At 42.3% G+C, this 22,607-nt stretch overlaps 1 protein-coding gene across 2 annotated transcripts; it reads left to right on the forward strand.

Moving 5' to 3' along the window:
• Positions 1-4,683: 4,683 nt before the first annotated feature.
• rab4a (RAB4a, member RAS oncogene family) lies at positions 4,684-15,101 on the forward strand. 2 transcript variants are annotated; one of them, XM_035406922.1, is made up of 8 exons: positions 4,684-4,841; positions 6,090-6,170; positions 6,372-6,486; positions 6,975-7,037; positions 8,591-8,745; positions 9,836-9,931; positions 10,410-10,555; positions 14,505-15,101. In XM_035406922.1, the coding sequence occupies exons 1-7, from the start codon at positions 4,826-4,828 to the stop codon at positions 10,523-10,525; spliced, it is 642 nt and encodes a 213-aa protein (XP_035262813.1). In that variant the 5' UTR covers positions 4,684-4,825; the 3' UTR covers positions 10,526-10,555; positions 14,505-15,101. The 2 variants fall into 2 exon arrangements, with proteins under 2 accessions (XP_035262813.1, XP_035262812.1); XM_035406921.1 differs by having other exon boundaries at positions 4,686-4,841; positions 10,413-10,555.
• The last annotated feature ends 7,506 nt before the right edge of the window (positions 15,102-22,607 follow it).

Genomic DNA, 22,607 nt, shown 5'->3' on the forward strand with positions numbered 1-22,607 from the left:
CAGTGCTCCCAGTTTTAGGCCAGCAGCTGATGGAGATGTTGGTGAATGCTTGGGCCATGACAGCTTGCTCTCTATTGTGACTTTGGGATGTCAAGCTCTTTTGTTGTGGCAAGCTGGCCGCTCTCAAGGAAAAGGTCCAGCTTTGATGGAATGTCTTCCATCTGTCTGCTCAAGTACTTATTTGATTGAGATCCCTGTTCAGGCTGGCTGTCACTGCATTCCTCTCTGCTGAAAGTCTTACTAGGGAAAACAGGGTTGAGTCATCAGGGAAGATTGAGAAGAGGAGTAGACCTAGGAATGAGCCTTGTGGTACTAAACCATAGCTGGAACAGGGTTTTAAGGCCTGGCCTGCCAGGAAAACTCTTGAAAGATAAGCAGCCATTTGAGCAGCATTCCAGACATCCCTTTGGAATACAATTTAGGACTCAGGTTATAATGTAGACCTCTCCCAGTGTTGTCCCACATTTGGCACAAGATGTTCAGAAGGTGTGCTATGCTGTGGGTGTCTGAATACAAACTGTCTGCAGGAGATCAGGTTGTTGTTTAGCATGTACCTTTGTAACTGTTTGTTCACTGCTGCTTCCATAACCTTGCTGTTTATTTTACCAAATTTGATAGCAAATTTGGATTCGTCTGATTTGGAGCCCTCTTGTGTATTGTGTTATGAAGACTATTTTGCACTGGCTTGGGAATACACCATTTGATGAAATAGGTGGCTTGCAAGCTTGGCACAGCATTCTTTAAGGAATCTGGTGGGGATCTGTCTCTGGGCCCAATGCCTTGTATGGCTTGTGGAGCTTCAGGATCAATGTGATGTTTACTTTGAATGCAATTGTCACAATAGAATAGACAGTGGTTTGTTTAACGTACAGAGCCAGTGCTTGTAGGAGGCATTTCTGCATCTTGTATTTAGCCATTTAGGGGGTTTTTATTAACATGTCTCTGTTTCTCTTACAAGTTCTACGTTGCTGTTGCATTGGAGCTATATCTCTGAGCTTCCATGTTTCTGTGTACTCTATGCAGGACTGAAAAAACTAAAGAACATAAGCGCCACCTACAGGTGAGTATGACTTACTACCTTATTAGGCACAACACTAGAAAATAGTCAATATATTACATCCCCCTCATTTAGGCTGAGAAACTACAATACAGAATTTGTTGAACAGTAATCAACAGGAGACTAAGAGGAGCAGGTATCGCCTAACTACGTAACTTCTTAAACAATAAAACTTTTTTTTTTTTTTAAACAAAAAAGTCTCTTTTTCTTTCAAGAGTGTTTCTAGGAAGGTGGTTAGACTGCTTGTCCTTTAGACAAGAATTAGGCGATATGAATCCCAGGGGTTTTTAGCTGCCATCCTACATACGGTGCGATAACACCGCACAAACCCCACAGGGTGACGTGTCACACGAGAGGATTCCGTGTCCGCAGAGTAATGAACCAGCACTTCCGCTGACTGAAGTAAAGACTTTGATTTTTGGAAAGTCTCCTCCTGAGGTCTTTTCCATTCCCAACTAATGTCCTTTCACAATAACTGATGCAGAGGAGCTAGTAATGTAGCTAAATTGGGCAACTTGTTATAATAATTGAGCCTAAGTATGCTTTAAGCTCACTCATGTTCATAGGAGAGGGGGCCTCCACTATTGCTTGCACCTTGCTCTCCACCGGGTGAAGACCTTGAGTGTCCACCTTATGACCCAAGTAATGTATCCTAGGAAAAACACATTTGCTTCTTTTGAGTCACAAGCCAGCATCCTTCAATCTCTTTAAGACCTTGTCTAGGTTCTGTAAGTGGTCCTCTTCATCCACTCCAGTGATCATGATATCATCCAGGTACACTACGGTCCTGAGTACACCTTGCAACAAGCTCTCCATCGCTCTCTGGAACATTGCAGGAGCTGAGGAGACTCCGTATGGAAGCCTATTGTAGGTAAATGACATCTTGTGCATGTTAACTGTAAGATATTTATTGGACACTTCCTCTATGAGGATCTGTGAGTTTGTGTGACTCATGACCAATTTGTGAACAGCTTTCCTCCCGCTAACTCTGCAGAAAGGTCATCTACATGGGGTATCGGTATTGTTTGAGAGATGATACTTGATTGATGGTAAGTTTATACTCACCGCATATCCTTATTATGCCATCAGGCTTTAATATGGGCACAATTGGGGCTGCAAAGTCAGAATATTTGACTTGAGAAATGACATCATTCTTCAGTCGTCGGTTTATCTCCTGTTCTACTTTGGCCCTCATAGCGAATGGAACTGATCTTAGTCTGTAGAAGCACGGCTTAGCATCCCAAGAGACCTGGATCCTAGCCTTGGTGCCTTTTAAGGTGCCCAGTTATTTTTGAAAGACTTCACTGTGCTTCTCAAGCACTTCTTGTAATGACAGGCGCTCTGCTGTGACATGCTTAATTTCATCCCACTGTAGTTTGATGTCTCATAACCATCCCCTGCCCAGTAGGCTAGGTCCAGCACCATCAACAACCATGAAAGGTAAGGTTTTATATTAATATATAACATCATGCTGACTGAAGAAATTGTTAATTTTATTGTACAGTAGATTGTCATTTGTATTGAGAAATGTATTGAATAATATATTGAAATGTATTGCAAGTTGTATTTATTTCTATTTTAGTCCCAGTGGGATATATGTGAATGTAAGCAACAAAATATATTTAGCAATATGGTCACATATTGGAATGACCTGGGAAATATATTTTGTATGCCTCTATATATTCAGAAGTATTCAATGTATTACAGCATATTTCTCTGTACATGGAAATATATTTTCCTAGCGTAAAAAGATAGCTGGGTGTCACAGTGGTGTAGTGGTTAGCACTATTTCCTTGCAAGAAAGAGGTTCCGGGTTTGGTCTGGGCTGCCCAGACCATCTCTGCATGGAGTATGCATGTTCTGCCCATGTTCGTGTGAATTTCCTTTGGGAACTCTGGTTTCCTCTCACAGTCCAAAGTCATACAGTTTAGGTGAATTGGATATGCAAAATTAGTTGTGTGTGTATGTATACAGACAGGTGACAAATTAAAGGAAAACCTGAATAAATGAGTGGAGAAACATAACGAATGCAGATGCTTCCATACAGGTGTACTGTATGATACAATTAAGTAACTGACATCTTATCATATTCTGTGGCATGTATAAAAATGCTGAGCAGGCCCACTTGACCCTGATTTTGGAACAAGATGGCAAGAGGAAAAGACCTAAGTGACTTTGAAAGAGGTTTCCTTATTGTAGCACGAATTGCAGGAGCTTCAGTCTCAAAGACTGCTCAACTGGCTTGTGTTTTAATAGGAACAGTGACTAAAGTGACACCTGCATTTAGATCTATGGCAAAGACATCAGTAAATAGGGTCGGAAATTGTAATTGAAAGCGCGTATTCGATGAACGTGATGGTTGTGCATTAGTACAATATGTAAGCAAAATTAGAAGAGCAACTCTTCATCATGTGACTGAGAATGTCAATGCAGGATGTGATCAGACTGTGTCAGCAAGAACAGTCCATTGACAACTATATACAGAGGGATATTATAGTAGGGTTGCCGTGCATGAACACCTCATTACAAATACAAATGCACATTTGTGAGTTCAGTGGTATAAAAACCATAGGCACTGGTCTACAGAGATGTGGAAAAAAGTTTATATGGTCTGATGAGCCATCCTTCATCATATTTTTGACAAGTGGGCGAGTGCATGTGTCGCGTAAACCAAGAGAAGGGTCTGAATGATTGACCCCTACAGTGAGAGGGTCCAGTGGCTCTGTTGTGCTGTGGGGGGCATTTTCCTAGCATGGTTTGGGGCCATTTGTCCCCTTGGAGGGAAGGGTCACTGCACATCAAAACAAAGTAATTCTGAGGGATCAGCTTTATCCTATGACAAAACATTTCTATCCCAATGGGGGGGGGGGGTCTCTTCCAAGATGACAATGCCCCCATCCACAGGGCAGGAAGGGTCACTGAATGGTTTGATAAGTATGAAAATGATATGAATCATGTGGTATGGCCTTTACAGTCACCAGATCTCAACACAAATAAACATCTATGGGAGATTTTGGACCAATGGCTCTTCACCGCCATCATCAAAACACCAGATGAGGGAATATCTTTTTGAAGAATGGTGTTCAATCCCTCCAGTAGATTTTCAGAGACTTGTACAATCTATGCCAAGGTGCATTGAAGCTGTTCTGGTGGCTTGTGATGGCCCAATGCCTTGCGAAGGCCTTTATGTTGGTTTTTCCTGCAATTTGTCACTCGTATGTTTGTTCACTCTGTGCTGGACTGGTGACCTGTCCAGGGGTTGTCCCTGCTCTTTGTCCAATGCATGCTGGAATATCAAACATAGCCTAAATTCATGCCATATGCCTGTAAGCAAAGGACACTTTGAGCATAAACTACTGTTGAAGTTGTTTGCAGTAGAAAATCTCCCTTTATGATTTACTGATTTAAGTAGCCTAAACTCATTAAAAAAATCATTTTCAGTGCTCTCTATTAATTATATTAGATACTGTGATGAATGAACATTGAATTAAGTATAAAGACCTTGTTGAAACAACCTCCTAGAAACATCACAGTTTTCTTTAAGAAAAAAATTAAAACAATACTCAGACAGATAAAGTTGATGTAGCTTACTAGCACATAAACTAACCGCGGCTTTTATTTTGAAAAGCCCTCAACAGGAAGTACGAGGCGAGGTCCTGCAAGGGTTTCAGGATTCATGGATCTCTCAGGGATTTTTTCCTTCATTTATACTGCTGTCTTCCGTGTCTAAATAAAAAACAACAGGGCTTTCTCCAGCAATCGCCGGCCATGTCGGAGACATACGGTAGGCATGTTATAGCGTAACGATTTATGTTACACTGATTTTAAAACCATATTTGTGGACGAAGCAGGTGTGTGAAAATCCTGTTAATCGATGGAGACCACTGTTTAGCGTAATACTAGTTGCGGTATTCAGTAGCTACACAAATAGGCCTTCTGAAGTCAAGTGCAGCCATATGTAACCAATATGTCCCGTTTCCCTGGTTTCTGTTTTCATATTTTCTGCTGTTGTTCATCATATTCCAATGCAAATTGTCGTTTATGCCACACCACCTCGTTTATCTTAGATCCGAGTGTAGGCTATGTATGTGTAAGTACACTTGAAACGAAATAATGAACATATAGCCTGCCTATAGTCAATATTTCTAATATCGTTTCGATATTGTCAGTATATTTTATTATTGGCCTATATTGTTAGTTTCTCTGTTATATCTTTCGGGAAACAATGTTGTTGGACATTTATTGAACATATACAGCCAGGTTAAATAAGGTGTCAGTAAATGAGAAATTGTAGTCTAATATTAAACTTTGTAAAGGAAAAAAAAGAGTAGCCTATAAAGAGACGTTCTGTGGCAGGTTTTCTAAATTCTATGTTTGTCATTGCGTAGCTACAGGCTAGCTACACGGTAACGTGCCCCGAACTCGTATTGACTAAATATTTCATAGTCTAACTTAATATCGTGAGATGACGTAGTCTGCATTTTTTTTGCCCAGCGGCTATCTTTTTGATTACCCCATAGCTGTATGGAGAAGCTTATTTGTTCATAAACTGGGTACGTGTTTCGCTGTTACAGTTGAAAGCGCTGTTCATTCGTGCTTTAAAAACCTAACATCGAAGTCGCATCACTGGGCGCACAGTAGGCTACAGTTAATATTTCAGACCAGTAGGCTATTAGTTACGTGAATCACTGCGCACCTTGGGTTCGGTCGTATAGTCGAACCGTGAAACTAGATAGACACGTCCTCGATCTTGACGAATATGTCATCGGTGCCTTTAAATATTGGTTTGATTAACTTTACTCACCCCTTCCCCTGGCATCTCTACACATACACATGCACTTTGGTCATCTCATGTTAAGAACTACAGGGATAAATCATGTATTTATTTGTACACTGAACATGGGACTTAAAGTGGATGCTGTCCAGATGCTTTCAAATGGCTGTCCTTTGAAAGTTCTGTGTGCTGGAAGTTGAAAAATAACAACGGAATTGGCACTATGCAGGTAACGCTTTTTCCTTAATTCCCCTTCAGATTTCTTGTTCAAATTTCTCGTGATTGGGAATGCAGGGACGGGGAAGTCATGTCTTCTTCACCAGTTTATAGAAAAGAAATGTGAGTTGTGGCTTTTGTGGTGCCATGGTCCCTATACTTTCAAGTATTGTATTATTTAAGTGGAATTAATTTTAAAAAGCTTGAGCACTAGTTTAGCATTGTGTGCGTGCGTGCATGTCTGTTAATTTGCTTTAAATTGTGTTTTTTAAATTGTGTTTTTTCGGAGGTTGTAACACAATTGTGTACCATTTGTTTGACTAGTCAAAGACGACTCCAATCATACCATAGGCGTGGAGTTTGGATCAAAAATAATCAACGTGGTAAATAAATTTGTCAAGCTCCAAATATGGGACACTGCAGGCCAAGAAAGATTCAGGTAGGAAGCTAATGCATCTTCTCCAGGCGGTGTTATCATCTGATTCACTCCCTCTTTCCAGTGTAATGTTATTCAGTTCAATCTAAGTCCATTTCTGCTGTCTCCAACATGGTGTCTGATGCAGAATTCATTAAATGCACGGAGTGGTTTCAGTGGATGCAAATTATCACAGAAAGGTGGTTACATTGTTGAAGTGTAACAAAATTGCAAAAGTACTCTTAGCTCAAGAGCTGACAGCTGCCTCTTTCCTCTGCGGATTCACTATAATCAGCACAGGGCTCCGAGATCTGAAGAGAAAAAAACATTTGTATAATTATTTCAACAGATCAATAAATGCTTCAGTTTGGCACCCGTTCAACCCAGGCTGGTCATTCAAGGCTGCTATTGTAAAATCAATGACGCCACACATTTAAAGATTGATGCCTAGATAAAGCTTTGTGGTGCAGTGGGAGGGCAATGACTGGCTGACCAGTCCCTTTCTCTTGTAGGTCAGTGACACGAAGCTACTACAGAGGAGCAGCAGGGGCTCTCCTTGTGTATGACATCACCAGGCAAGTGATTTTTGATTGCATGCATTAGGCATTTAAGTATAATTCCTGGATTGAATGTTTACATGCTGCATGTTTTGTTTAACCAACTGCAAGGGTTAATTTTGAGAAATGTATCTATTTATTCGCTTGTTCCAGAAGACGTTAGATTGATGCTGGTTAAAATTGTATTAACAGTTAAACGGTCATTGTCAACACCATTCTTTATTATACAATAGTATGCAATGGTTTGCTATACTGTATGTTCTACTGTACTGTACAGGAACTAATATTGTCAGCCACAGTCCCATGTTGAAAGTATAGTACAGGTAAGACCTTATTTTATTTCTGCAATGTGAGATAAATCTCAATTCAATGATAAGATATCTTCCTGCCTGGCTGACATCTCCACCTGGATGGCCAGCCACCATCTGAAGCTCAACCTCAACAAAACTGAGCTGCTGTTCGTCCCGTGCAAGACCTCCTTACTTTGTGAGCTCTCAATCACGGTTGATGGCACCACAGTGACTGCCTCTCACTCTGCCAAGAGCTTGGGGGTGGTCCTGGATGACCAACTGGACCTCAAGGAGCACATCAAGGCAACATCACGGTCCTGCAGATTCCTTCTGTACAACATCAGAAGGATTCAACCATGCCTGACGACGCACTCCACGCAGCTGCTCATCCAGGCTATGGTGACCTCTCGCCTTGATTACTGCAACTCTCTCCTTGCAAGCCTGCCAGCTTGTGCCATACAGCCACTACAGATGATTCAGAATGCCGCTGCCCGACTCATCTACAGCCTTCCAAAATTCTCCCACGTCACTCCTCTGCTGCGATCACTCCACTGGTTACCGGTCGCTGCCAGGATCCGGTTCAAAGCCCTGACCCTTGCTACACTGCTGCCAACAGGACAGCCCCCATCTACTTGCAGGACATGGCTCGATTCTATGTGCCTGCGCGACCACTCCGCTCTGCAGCAGGGCGCCTTGTAACCCCTCCCACCCGCCCAAAGGGATCACGGAGCTCCTCCACCCTAGCTCCCCAGTGGTGGAACAAACTCCCCGTCCCTCTCCGAACCTCCCCCTCACTACTCATCTTCCGCTGTGGCCTGAAGACTCATCTCTTCAGACTATACCTAGACTAACCACCACCACGCTGTATATTTCACTCTAAATCTCCCCCCCCCCTTTTTTCATAACACTTGTTACATGTTGCCCCATCCCAGCACTTTTTGGTAATTTGTACTTGTCCTAATACTGTAGCTTATTCTTCTGCCTAGTTGGCTTTGCAGAGGTTAGGTCTGAATAGTGTTCAATGTGTGAACTAAACTGTGTTCCTGGCTAGAAATAGCTGTACAAAATAAGTATTGTACCTTACTGAACCTGTGTTTAGCAGTTGTCTATGACCATGAAATGCACTTTTGTACGTCGCTTTGGATAAAAGCGTCTGCCAAATAAATGTAATGTAATGTAAAATCTGTCTTGTGTGTTCCCTTATCTCTCTCTCTCTCTCTCTCTCTCTCTCTCTCTTTTTCTTTGTCTGCGCAACAACCTCTGTCATGTTTACACATCCAGTCGGGAAACCTACAACGCTCTGACCAACTGGTTGACGGATGCTAGGATGCTGGCCAGCCAAAACATCGTCATTATCTTGTGCGGCAATAAGAAGGACCTGGATGGGGACAGAGAGGTGACCTTCCTGGAAGCATCTCGTTTCGCGCAAGAGAATGGTGAGTCCGGATAGCTGCATTCTGGCTGTTGGAATGCACAAGCAGGCAGGTGCTGTGGTGTTTTTATGTTCAGCTAATATTTCACATGGTCCCTGTTTTCGGAAGAAAGACTACTTTAGGAAGTGTGTTTTCAGTGAATGCTTGTGCCCTACCTAATGCGATTGTCAAGACTGAAATGACTTGGCTGGGTTTTTGTACTTGCCATAAAAATTCTAGCCACGGTTGGTGTGAAAAAGGAGGAGATGTAAGCTTTAGTGCACATAAAATCCATTGTGTTTTGTTATTATGCACAATGTTACCATATTGTTGAATTGTGAAGTTTTTATTTCCAAGAAGCTACATTTCCTTCTTTTTCACCAAGTGTAGATGGCATTTTTATATTGGTTCCTGCTTCCATTTTTCTGTACACCTTAAATGTATAGTGATGTAGATCAACGGCATCTCACTAGCACTTGGGTTCTTGTACCTGGATATATACATGCAATGGTGCCTGGGTAAAACGAAAACCTGCATCCATTTTGGATAAGATTGGACACCCATGCTGTTAAGGAAGGGGAATGTTTAACTACTGTGCACTGCAAAAGCTGTTATTCCTTTCTGCATTCTTCCCCCTTCCCTTTTATTGAACCTTTCACATTTTTTGCCAAAGACAATTCAATAAAAATATGTGAAGGTACACTGAAAAAGTGACCATCCCTGCACTAAAGAAGGCTATCTTGTAACTCTACCACCAGATGTCAGTGTTACATTATTATTTTAATAACCACGCAAAACTAAAGATTGGGTGTCCACTAGGGGTGTGTAGAGGCTTGGGGTGTGTATAGAATCTATGTCTGTATATGTTCAATCAGCACAGTCATTTCATTTTCTGTTTAATGCTCACTTTTGCCTGCTTAGGAAGGTGCATTTCTGAAAAGTATATTTTGGTTAAGATGCACGCCTAGTGTCCACATGGTCTTGATTGACTAGGTTGTGGTTTGCCTGTAATCACCTTTAAAGTTACTATTCATGGATGTTTGACACCATGCCCATACAAATAGGCAGACAAAATCTACTGTTGGTGAGCCAAGGACTGTGACTGCATTTTCAGAGTTGATGTTCCTGGAGACCAGTGCTCTGACGGGGGAGAATGTGGAAGAGGCCTTTGTGCAGTGTGCCAGGAAAATCCTGAACAAAATTGAGTCAGGTATATCGGCCTCCTCAGCTGAATTTGACACCAAAATAAATAAATAAATAATAATTTACAGTGGTATAGGTCTGAAAACACTATGATGATCTGATCATGATGATGATGATGATTAAGATGATGATAATTGTTTTTACAGATGATACTATTATTAAACATTTACTTAGCGAGTACACTTATCCAGAGCAGATTTCACAACTTGTCTTTATGCATATTATCTATTATTACATTTGGATATACACAGTTGACGTTAAGTACCTTGTCCTTAGTACAGTGGCAGTACCCAATCTGTGATGTGATCCTGCGGGCCCATTTCCAAAAACATTATTCTTCTCTGCCACTGTCAGTCCACACTTTTAGCTGTGAGGCTGTAGTGATGTACACTCGCGTGTCTCCAGGTCTCCTCAGCTGTTCAAATCAATGGGCTCTGGGGTTGGGTGCAGCCGGCGTGACCCCACTCCTCCTCCTCTGTCCCCAGGAGAGCTGGACCCAGAGCGCATGGGCTCGGGGATCCAGTATGGAGACGCGGCTCTGCGCCAGCTCCGCTCCCCCCGTCGGGCCCAGGCCCAGAGCGCCCAGGAATGCGGCTGTTAGTGAACGGGCGTCAACACTTCAAGAACCAAGGTAAGGTAACTGTCAGCGGCCATCTTGGGCCTCATGCCAAGCCTGGTAGCTCATACGACCGCCCTAGCCCATAACTCTAAACAGGGGTCCACTCTCTTTTATTTACACCGGGGCATGGGCTGACACCAAGGAAACATTGGTTAATGTTGCTGGAAAAAAAGCAACCCCACACTAAAAGTCGCATCGAGGACGATGCGGAAGAGAGAAATTTAATGACATTTTATAATGACATTTTACATGAAAAATAAACTCAAAATATATTTGCTGAAAAATCACCAGAACGGGTTTGACCTCCCTAAAACCATTTAACTAAAATCTAGTGAGGCAAAGTGCAAACTAAACTCGCTTATTGAATAAACTATATTCACATTGTTGGCTATTGTGCTACCATGGATAAATTGACGATAAATTAATTCAAACCAAGATATTTGAGGAAACGGGTTTCAGTGATATTATTGAAACAACAACAAAAGCCAGACGCTGTAGGGAAAGCACTACCACAGCAGAATGAATAGCGTGCGCTCTTCGCGCCAATGAAATTATGAAGGCCTACTGTATGTTCCAGTTGGTCCACCTCGTAATTTCTCAAGACTCATTGCAAGACTTTGTCCACATGATCAATGTATCTGTTGTATCTCTGTGGTCAGAGCCCCCCCCCCCCCCCTTGACTAGACAATAGGGAGACGGTGTTATAGCCTTCCAAGGTAGGAATCTCCAAAATACACTCCGAAAACCATACTGACCTTTCAAGGACAGGTAGCGTTTTAAACGATGTATGATTTTATTTACAGTAAGAAGAGATTTTTACTTAGCTAGTTAACTAGTTCAAATGGGAATGTTTGGTATCAAGAATTCAATTTCTACTAGTTTTTATATGTATGAGTTTCATTTAGATGTGCCAATGAAGGTGGGGTAACATTTGTGTTGTGACCTTCTTAAAGGGCCAAGCACAAAAAGGGAAATACACAGAACATCCAGTTCTCATGAAAAGTGAAGCTAACAATAATTCTATGTTAACCTTGGGAGAGTTGACCATGCCAACTGGCTGCATACTCAAAGAGCTGTATTGAGTCTTGCCCTTCGGGTAGAAAACAATGGAAGGTAAAAATAACTAGCGCCACTTGATGGTGAAATTCAGTAACTACATACTCACATTATCACAAATGCATTAATTTGAAACCACTTAATCGGTTGACCAGTCTGATATATTTTTGTTAAATGAAAGTTGCTACATAGGCTACCTCAAAGTCAGAAGGACGAGTCAGTGGAATCACAGGAAATGCTCTGTAAACAGCAAGCTTGGTTACACTATGACAAGTGAAATTTAAAATGTAGTTATTGGTTAGATTTATGGTTTTGATAAAACAAGACGGAGGTATCAGTCTTACCAAGGAATTACAGCAGGATGTTTTTTTCTTTAATCATTGATAGCCTACCTTTGCCCTTATTCATCATATAAAGAGTTATTTAGTTACAGTCAATGCATAAAATATATGTGAAATGTTGCTTTTATTGAAATTAAAAACAAAGAACAAACGGTGACCTACTGTAATTTTATCTTTAAAAAATGTTATTTTAAATATTTTTTAATTTGCGTTCCAATGTCTCTTGACCTGCTGAAACAAATGTAGGCTGTAATTTGATGCAAATCAGTCATCTTCCATAGAATTTAAAATTTAAATATTTAAAGTGTTTCTGGGCCATTTGTTCCATAAAATATCTGCAGTCCTAGTGTCAATCAGATTTATTGCTAAATTCAAGTAGTTGGGGAAAGAATACTGCTGAGTGAAGATGTTTTTAAGATATATAGTATAGACTAACTGGGAATGCCATGTTTTGTTACCAGAACGAAGAAAACGAATTGTTTACTGACAGAATGCTCAAAAGAGTATATGAGTAGAAAATTAAAATATGTTTATGAAATGATGAATAATAAGGAAATGTGAATGTTGCGCGTGGTGAACATTAAATCAATCAAACGTGATGCAGACTATTCTGCCTCTTGCATACTGGCGCTCTGAGCTAAGTTTATCATATGCTCTGCGAGGTAGCATTCATGTCCATACCCCTAAGCTATACAATTGTTTCCCGATTAATAGATTTTCACCTGTTATAGGGGCCCGGAGGCTGTTCCCGGATCTGGTCCCAGAGAACCTCTGGTTATGCTGCTTTCCATTAGTATTCAGCATTTAAAATGTAATGGCTCGATTAAGGAAGTTGATTACTCACCCCATCTGGTTTCAGGGGAAAAAACAGAATGCCTCAAGGTTTTCTGGATCATGGTTTTGGAGCCCTATATTATATCATAACTGCTTTGTGGTTATCATTCAAAGAGTACAATATGAAAACTTGATGAATGGATTGAGAATTTTGCGGAGATGCCACCATGACGGATTCCCTTCTACCCAGCTTCTATGCTCCTTAGATTCATTGTCTCCTGACAGGAAAAAGACAACACATGACAGCTGCAGTCTGTATTTGGGGCTTCTCAGGACTAGAGGGGGAGTTCCTCCAAACCCTATCTTAGAATGAGGGGCTATTTCAGTCACACTCTGAGGTCCCTCCACCCCCAAATTGTGCTCAAAGTTGCCTCTGCATGCTTGGACTGCAATGGCACCCCCCCCCCCCCCCCATCTGTGCACATATGCACATAAACACACACATAATTCAAGGGAGAGTGCGTCGGTCAAAGTTTGACTAAACCTTGAAAGTGTTGGCCAATGGCAAGACACTGAGATGCTTATATTTAACCCAAATGCCACATTTTCCCCAGCCAACAACGGTCTTCGGAAGTGCCATGTTTGGCTCTTGCTGCATTTCAAAATGCCTGGGACTTAAATAGAGGAGTAAGATGTCTGGAGAATTGGAGAACTCAAGACATTGTTGCCAAATACAGGTAGAAAGGGGAAGGCCACAATAAGTGGGTGTGATGGATTTGAGCACCTGCCCAGAATCACTCGAAGTAAAGCATGCAGACACAAATGTTAAGCTGAAATGAATGTTAATTAAATATATTGTTTGAAGTCACAGTTCAGGACTGGCCTTTGAGCTAAAGGGGTACAAAACTAGAAGTAGAATAAATAATTGCAAAATTGTGATGCAAAAGTGCAAACAGAAAATGAAAACAAGTCATATTTTCCACTGATTAAAAGATGCACTGAAATTGCCATTCATTAATATTCATATTAGGAAAAGGCACGCATTCTAGCACATTTCCTAAATTAAACAATGTGGTCAAAGTTAGCCGTGTTTGATTTTGTTCTTATATTTTGTTCTCCATTCACAAATGAGGCCAAATATATTGGGTAATTGAAAAGATGTTATTTGGAAAGTTGACATTGGAAAAAAATAATGGATGTTCTGATAAAATCCTATCTACAGCTTGTTTGGTTTTTTCACATGAAGTAAATATTGGTGCTACTCAGTGAGAATAGGCTATTTTTAAAAATAGGACCTTTTGTTTTCACTTTTCAACTTTGAACATTTTAGTTTCAAACAACTTCCTGTGTGTTTGTTTCTGAGGGTCTACTAATAGTTATTTTAAGCCATTTAAATAGCATTTAATGTGATCAAAATGGAGTCTAACATTTCCAAATTATGGATGTCATGTGTGCTCACTTTGTTTCCAAGTCCTAGAAACATAACCATAAAAGCTTTACATTGAAGATTCTATTTGATAAACATGTTAATGTAAATTCCTGATCTGTTTGAGAAGTATGGTTCTTTTGCAGTCTTTCAAACATTCAAACTAGTCTTGGCTAGGATTAATTTAATGTATTAATATAAAACCGGACTCCTGGGCTACGACAGCTTGTCCTGCTGTGGAGTATATGAGGCCTAGAACCTCACAGTCCTGTCATCATCTTGCCAGATGCAGGGCTCCTCCTCTAGACCTGTGGCTAATTTGTTCTGTGCTCCAAACCCCGCCCCCATCCCTGCCCCGTGACAGGTGTGCTGAGACGAGGAGGACAGACGCAGGGAACGTGAGGTTGAGCCCAGCGAGCCGGAGCGACTCTTCCCTGACCTTCCTTTCCCTTCCAAATGGAGGCACTGTCAGAGGGCCCCAGAGAGTACCCAGACCCCTGGCTCGTTCTTGGACACCCAGCTTGTTCCAGGGCTTTTTAAAGTGGAGGACACCCCTTCCTTTTCCTTCCCGAACCCTAAACCAGAGTGATCCTACATCACTCACCACGTTACTGATAGCCCCCATTACCCCTTACTTGCATAGTTTCTGTAAATAGAATGGATTTCACTGTAAATCTCATAAAGCATGTTTTATGGACTGAAAAACAAGAGTATTACATCAGTGGCTAATGACTGCAAATATTCATAATTTTTTTGACATATCTTACTGTCCTGTCTTAGTCTTCCATGGATATTTTATCTGTAGCTTTTATCACTCATGCTGCTTGCATTGACATATTTTTTGTGTTTGTTTTTAAGGTTACATAATTTGTTTTTATTTTCTAGTAAATGACTGTTACTCATGCTTTGTTCATTTGTACTTTGAAGATTTTGTTTTGTAAATAAAGTGCACTGAAATGTGTGATTGCCTGTATTTTGTACATGTTAAATTTACCACATTTGTACATGTAGACAACTGCTTTGCTCATTTATAAATGAACATATAATGTGTAATACATTTGAAACTGGTGGTAGAGACTATCAACTCATTAAGGCTACTTACACAAATTCAACCTTTGGCCCTTATTGTAGTATGCATGCAACAGTGTATACTGTAATTATTATCTTGCAGATACAAGAATTGTCTCAGATAAGTAAAAAAAAAAACATATTTTCTCCTTCCTACTCAGCTTACCAAAACTGCAGTCTGCCATAATGTATTTCTTTTCTAAAGCACACCATCTGCATTGAGGCATTGAGATCTGTTTGGTCCAGATAAAATAGTGTGCATATGTAAATTGACAAAACTCAATGAAAAATCAACTGGTTCCTCAGTGAATAGTGAATATGAACCTAGAGATAATAATATGCACCAAAACCTCACGTGAAGGAAACACCTTTTTAAAACTGGAGCATCGCGTAGTTCTGGCAGGCCACGAGAGTCAAGCGCGCCGGCTGAATCAGATGATGGCTCAGCTGAGTGATGTTCACCTATCACAGTACATTCACTTAACAGGCCGGTCTACTTAAACAGCCTCCCCCTACTCATTCGGCTGCTCCTCCTGCATGCAAGCTGCTGCACGTTACTTTGTAAATCGGTGCTTCTTCCTGCAATCCAGCTACGGCATGCTGCCAGTCTAAACCATGTCTGCTCGCTACATGTTCGCTGCTAGTCTAAGCTCACAGCCTAGGCACTATGAGGAAGTCTTGCCATTTATTTGCATTGCTCCTTACCTCTAAGCTCTATAGCTGCAGCAGGCAGGCGATCCATTTGGGGCCAGCCAGGAAAAGCGTTGTTTTAAGCGACAATATTCCAGATATTGAGGATACCGGTGCACTGTCTTCACTGCTAACTGGCCAGGGAGCTTCATTCAAGGAGTGCTGCTTTGCGGCGGCCGCCGACCCTCCATGGAGGACGCCATGTTCAAACCTGGAAGCTGCTGCCACGTCCATATCTGCTAGCTGCATATTCTAGCCGGGTAATGTCACCAACCTTATTTAAATTCTGCTGAGCTCTGAGTCTAGCGGTAAACGCATTATATACACAGTGTTGCCAACTATTTTCTATGGAAAGTAGCTATGGCCTCCTCTAAAAGTCGCCAAATTGACAACACCGAATACATATTTGATTGCGGGGACGTCTCACAGAGGGGCTGGTTTCACGAATATCACAAGTCTTTCGCTAAAAGCGGAAACGTTCCAACATATGCGGGCACAAGTTAATGGTATGCTTATTGTCGAGTTTCTCACCATCAGAGTCAACGCTAGATGCTCTCACTGCTAAAGAATCCCTGGCTTCAATGCTTTCGGCTTCCTTCCTGAATGCAGTAGAATTGGGTCGTAGGCTACATCCCCTAGTTGATCAGAGCGGGGTCTTCCAATCAAGCGTTTTACGCGAATTTGGGATTCGCGCACGTAAATCTAAGCGGAAATGTCTGAATTGGGAAAAGCCAATGTTCTCACGCTTGGCTGAGATGGAAAAGTAGGCGTATCGATAAAGAATATTTGTTCATTGTGAATGGCGAGTGTATTATGGGCAGTTGCTACTACGCAGCTACTAGATAGCCCCCATGTCTCACACAGGCCTAGGCTATAGTTTGTGTATTTGTAGGCTAATGGCCTACTTCCTGGTGTAAACCGTTATTCTGGGAGGATTGGGCTGTGAGATGGCCAGTTAAACTCTTGCTGTTATAGGTTTGGCAGATTGAACATGGGCGGCAGGTCGTGTTGCAAAGAGCAGAGATGCAGAGTCGTCTAAATTGTTCAAAGCTGCATTCTACCCTTTGCTGAATCGCTACACTACAAGGAGTGTTAGACTGTTACCGGCAAGTAGGCTACAGCCAATGTTGTAAAATGCAAACCAGCTTTCGGCTTTCAACTGCAGAACCAGATAAAGTTTTCTTCACTGATTCACGATTTGCGCGTAAAAAGCCGGTTCCCTTTCGGGACCCAATCATCACGACAGAAAAACGAAAACATTAAATTCATATCGGTGTTAAATCTGCGCGGATACAATTTGGTTGGCTATCTGATTTAGCTGTCAGATCACGATGCTGAATGTTTAGGGATTGCTAATGTCCATTTTAAATGAGACAAATTAGGCTTAATGTTGACTCGTCCAACTGGTTCTCTCAATATCGTGCTGTTGCAAGCCGCGAATGCGTAGGCCTACGTTCTGCATTCATAAGTGTATCGTTGTATTCCATGACACTTAAACGGGTTTCGGCTTATCACAGTGGAGAAGTGATTTGATGTAGCCTTCTCCTCGTCACTGCTCTTCTTCATTGTGCATGTGATCAGGCATGTGACCACACGACTGAGCACATATGTCGAGGAAAAATTATACCTCCTGGTACGGACATGCTCCGCATAGCCTAGGCATTGGCCTCGCTGTCTCTACAATTGCATGCTCACGCGAATGGCGTTGCGCGTCATCCATTGCATCTGCTCCCGGTTATGGCTGGTTCCAGGCAGCTTTGTAGCATGTGCTTTCGCAACTTTGTCATAGTTTTCTTTAATAGTACATTGCATTTTCGTCTTAAATAAAGAGTGCAATACGATGGTAAAAAAAAAAACAAATTTAAAAAAGAGACTGGTTCCAATTCCTCTCCTAATATACTCATTCGGTAAGCATATTAGTAATGCAATGTGGCGCTTTAAAGCAGCCCACTGTGCCCGACTGTTAAATAATATTTAAATAGTGACGTATTGAGAAATAATTCTTCGAACCTTATTGCTTCGATGCCTGCCCTTGCCCGAAGTGGCCCTTATGTCAGCGAATTAAGCAAAACTCAAACACGCGATCGCCAATCGTCTCGGCTTTCGGGACCGGGCTATGCATGTTTTCCAGCGTATCCATTTGGCAGGAGTCGCTCCCAATAGCGCAACGCAAGATTAGCCTCATCGTGATGCCTGATGGGCAGAAGCAGTAATATGTTCATCCTATCTCTGCATAATGCATTTCCCCCCCAATTTTTAAAAGATGCATATACTCTTCAGCCTCATAACTCCGTTCACAACTGGTCTCTCTTTTAAGGCAAGAGTTTCAACCTCGAAGTACCCACTGTTGGAAACGGCATTTCCTTATGCTTCATGGTTCTTTGTGATCTCACCATGGCAAATATGCTTAAATTAGCTATATTTTGTATACACCTCAAGCTTTTAATCTGAGAAAATGAAGGAACTTGTGTCATTATTGCATACTAGCACTGTTTTCCATCCTCTCCTCCATGACCCGGTACCTGTGGTGGCGCCCCCATGCGAGCCCTGAGGAGCCTTTATTGGGAAATTCCATGACGAAATCTGGTTGCCGTCCGCCTCCGTCTTATTGGCAATGTGGTCCCCATTCCGAAGTTCTACACCACCACTCCTGCTCCAGTGCGGCAACGACAGCAGTGATGGTTCCCGGCATCCTCAGTGAAGCTACGGGGCTTTGGCCATGTGCTTCTTTCATCCGCTGGCATTGAAATAATTTCCGTTCAAAAGCTATGAGCTTTGCAGTATAGGAGCACGGCTGCTACTGTCTATTGGCAAGTACCGGTGTCGCAGCTGCCAATGTGTCCTCTATAATCAGTTTCCTGCTGCTGCTAGTGCTGCTAGTGCTACCGCTACTACTGCTGCTGCTGCTGCTGCTGCTGTTAGTTTCTGTTGCTGCTGCTGCTGTTACTGCTGCTGGGTGCTACTGCTGCGTTACTGCTGATGTTACTGCTACTGCTGTTGTTGCTGCTGATGCTACTGCTCCTACTGCTGCTGCTGTTTATTTCTGCTGCTGCTGCTACTACTACCGAATAAGGATTCATTACACTGATGAGTAGTATATTTCCCTCTAATTAGTTTAAATCTCGGTGCTGGGGGGAAATACCAACAAGCTGCTGGTACACTAGCCTAATAATATTTGGTGATTAGTTTGAATGGCCTTGGGCTTACGAGGTAGCTAAGACACTGACTGACATGCTTGTCACAATCAACACCCTGAGCTGATCAGAGGATGATGGGTTCCCCCCTTGAGCCTGGTTCCTTCCGAGGTTCCTTCCTATCTGCCACAGGTAGTTTTCCTTGCCACTGTCGCCTTAGGCTTGCTCCTGTGGGGGTTCAGGCCAGGGTTGTCTGTAAGCGCACTGTGACGACTGCCGTAAAATACACTATACAAATAAATTGATTGATTGAAGCCAAGGCCATACACATAGGCATAGCCTTCAACATTACAAATAGTATTTTCCCCTGGTTTAATTTTACTCTTGCTTCAGGGGAAAGGCCAAAAAGCTTGGTACACACAGCCACTGACCCACAATGTTAGAACGGCCTCGAGCTGACCAGATGAAGGGCTCTTCCGATAGCCGAATAGTGTTTCACATAGTCATCACTTCAGCCGGAGACTAACTACTAACAACATGTTGGTGTATGGTTGTTTTGGGGGTTTTTGCTGCTGCCCCCTCTCGGTCTTATCCATGCATGCTTGTATGGATGGTAATGAGTGAGGATTCATTTACACTGATGCAGGTAGTAGTATATTTCCCCCGGTTTAGTTTAAATCTCGGCACTCGAGGGGAAATACCGACAAGCTGTTGGTACACGTAGCCCAATATTACATATCACATAGTTTGTTCCCCTGGTTTATTAATTAATAATTCATCTAACTATTGGCCTCAGGGGAACGTCCAACATGCTGTTGGTACACATAACCACTGATCCACGTAAAAAATAGGCGGCCTCAAGCTGACTGGACGAAGGGCTTCCTCCAGGTGGTCGTACACATAGTCATCACATCAGCCGGAGACACTTATTAATAGCATGTTGGCATATGGTTGTTTTGGCGTTTGGCTGCTGGCCTCCCGGCCTTGTCCACGCGGGCTGCGTGGTTGGCGGGAGAGCTCCAGAACAGAGCCATACCGCCAAACATAACTGTATTGTCTTTATTGTCTATAAGGATCTACTTTGATGACAGTGGTCCTGACAGAAATGGAGCATCGCGTAGTTCTGGCAGGCCACGAGAGTCAAGCGCTCCAGCTGAATCAGCTGATGGCTCAGCTGAGTGATGTTCGCCTATCACAGTACATTCACTTAACAGGGCGGTCTACTTAAACAGCCTTCCCCTACTCATTTGGCTGCTCCTCCTGCATGCAAGCTGCTGCACGCTGCTTTGTAAATCCCCTCCACCACCCCAGCTCCATCCCTATGTGTCAAGAATTTGCATTTCTCCATTCCTATGTGTTAAGAAATTGCAATGCTCCATCCCTATGTGTTAAGAACTTGCTTTGCTGCTGGATCTGTTCTGTGTGTACCCATCTAGGGGGGTTTGGCTGCTGGCCTTCCGGCCTTATCCACGAGGGCTGCGTGGTTGGCGGGAGAGCTCCAGAACAGAGCCATACCACCAAACATAACTGTATTGCCTTTATTGTCAATAAAGATCTACTTTGATGACAGTGGTCCTGACAGAAATGTATTTCATACTGCTAGGATTCCTTAGGGTTTTCTTTTTTTTTTTTGGCATTTTGAATCCCAATGGGAAACCGTTGATCTCTCAACAATTATTTCTTTAGCAAGAAATTACTTTAATAAAGCCTGTGGAAGTATTATGCAACAGGCCATTACTCAACTGAAAGGTTTTAAAAAAGGAGGGGCCGTATATATGTTTGAGCAAGTGGGAGGTCTAATTTCTGGTTCTCATCCAAATTTTTTTCTCTCTTCCTTATTTCATCTTTAAATAGGAGGTCAGGTCACCTGCTGACCATAGGCAGTTGCTAATTCAAAGGTATCTATAAAGCTACAGGAAGTTGACACCAGAGACTGAATGGAAGGTGGAGGTTGCCCCAAACCTCTTACAACAAATATGAGATATGACATACAGCTGATACCTCTCCTGGCTTCTGCTTCTCTGGACAATGTACTCGCATACAAACACAGCTGTCACAGTGAAAGGACAATACTTCACACTCTTGACACATGGATATTTATAGCCTGTGTTAAATAAGAGAAGGCAAAGACTGGCAGGGCCAAAGGCCATTGTCTGGATCCAGTATTACGAAAAGGAATTCATGCACCATAGCTGCAAAATAACAGCCTTCCTTATCTAGCATGTCACTCTTCTGAGTCTGCTGGCTTAATTCACAACTAATATGCAGTACATTTACAGCTGCCAGCCTGTTATCCATCTTTTCCATGCCCAGGCCATATAGTTATTGAATGTGTGAAATTAACAACAGAGCTCTCCTTAACTTAGGCTCATTGTTGCATCCTGGCATTACTCAAAATGTTTGTCTCGCAGTAGGCTACTTTGGCATATTTTATTGTTTAGGTTAAAAAATCCAAATAAATCAATATAAAATATAAAAACAAACATGGAAAATTTAATTGTACAGTAAACAACACCATAGGAAGAAGGACCTATAGGTTGCAGTGGAGTTGCATTCCTCAGTTCACCTTGAGTTTTGATTTTTGGTGTCTTCAACATTCACATAGACAAGGATAACAATACCTTAGCAACTGCCTTTTCTTATATCACTCCAAAATAAAAGCCCAGATTAAAATGTACCTTTTCAGTGAAGCCGATAACCAGGTATAGTCTGAATACAGTACAGAGCTGGAGAAGCATGCTGGCAGATTGTATTACAGGGCAGCAAACTTTACTTCCTGTCACCTCTCAACATTTGAGACCCTTTTCACACAGGCATGCTCTTAGGGGTTGGTAGGTTTCTTGCCTTCCTCATGCGCATGTGGGTTCTTTCTCTGTCCTAGTAGTTATGTTGTAATAGTAAACTCTTGGTGGGGGTGTTGCCCACTCTACTCGCTCTGTTTTCTGCCCACAGCTCTTCCCCAACTTTCTTTTCTTTGTTTCCCACTCTCAGAAACTGGGCAACTGTCCCTTTACTAGAGTCACCCCAAAGCCTGCTGTCTGTCCCCCGCATGTCCACCGCTCCAGCCTGCCACCCCACCCTTACACCGCTACTTTCATATCCTTCATAGAATCTGTCCAAAACTGACAGACTTTGTACTTGTGAACCCACATCCTCAGATAGTCAGAGAATCCCCCCTACTGAGACTGGTTCCTTCCTATATGTCTTCCAGGGAGTCTGTTCTTGCCACTGTTTCCTCTGGCTTGCTCTGTGGGGTTTAGGCTAATGCAAACTATGAAGTGTATTGAGACAAATCATTTGTAAAAATGTGCTACATAAATAACATTTTATTGATTTGATTGATAGATTCAAGGGTGAGAGTGGTGCTTTTATGGTGTTTCCCCTAATAAGGGGTGGCAACTTTCCAAAGAAGATTGGGATAGTTCAGTACTGGAAAGCAGCCTTGACATGGCCAGGTTCTAACCACTGAACCCGAGTGTAAAGAATGAAATTCGACCGGCTGTCTTACACTAGGGGAAGTGACCATTACACTGAGCGTATTCATCCTGATCCAAGGCAGGTGAAAGATTATGCCA

The sequence above is a fragment of the Anguilla anguilla genome, chromosome 2 (assembly GCF_013347855.1).
Source record: "Anguilla anguilla isolate fAngAng1 chromosome 2, fAngAng1.pri, whole genome shotgun sequence".
Taxonomy (NCBI): Eukaryota; Metazoa; Chordata; class Actinopteri; order Anguilliformes; family Anguillidae; genus Anguilla; species Anguilla anguilla.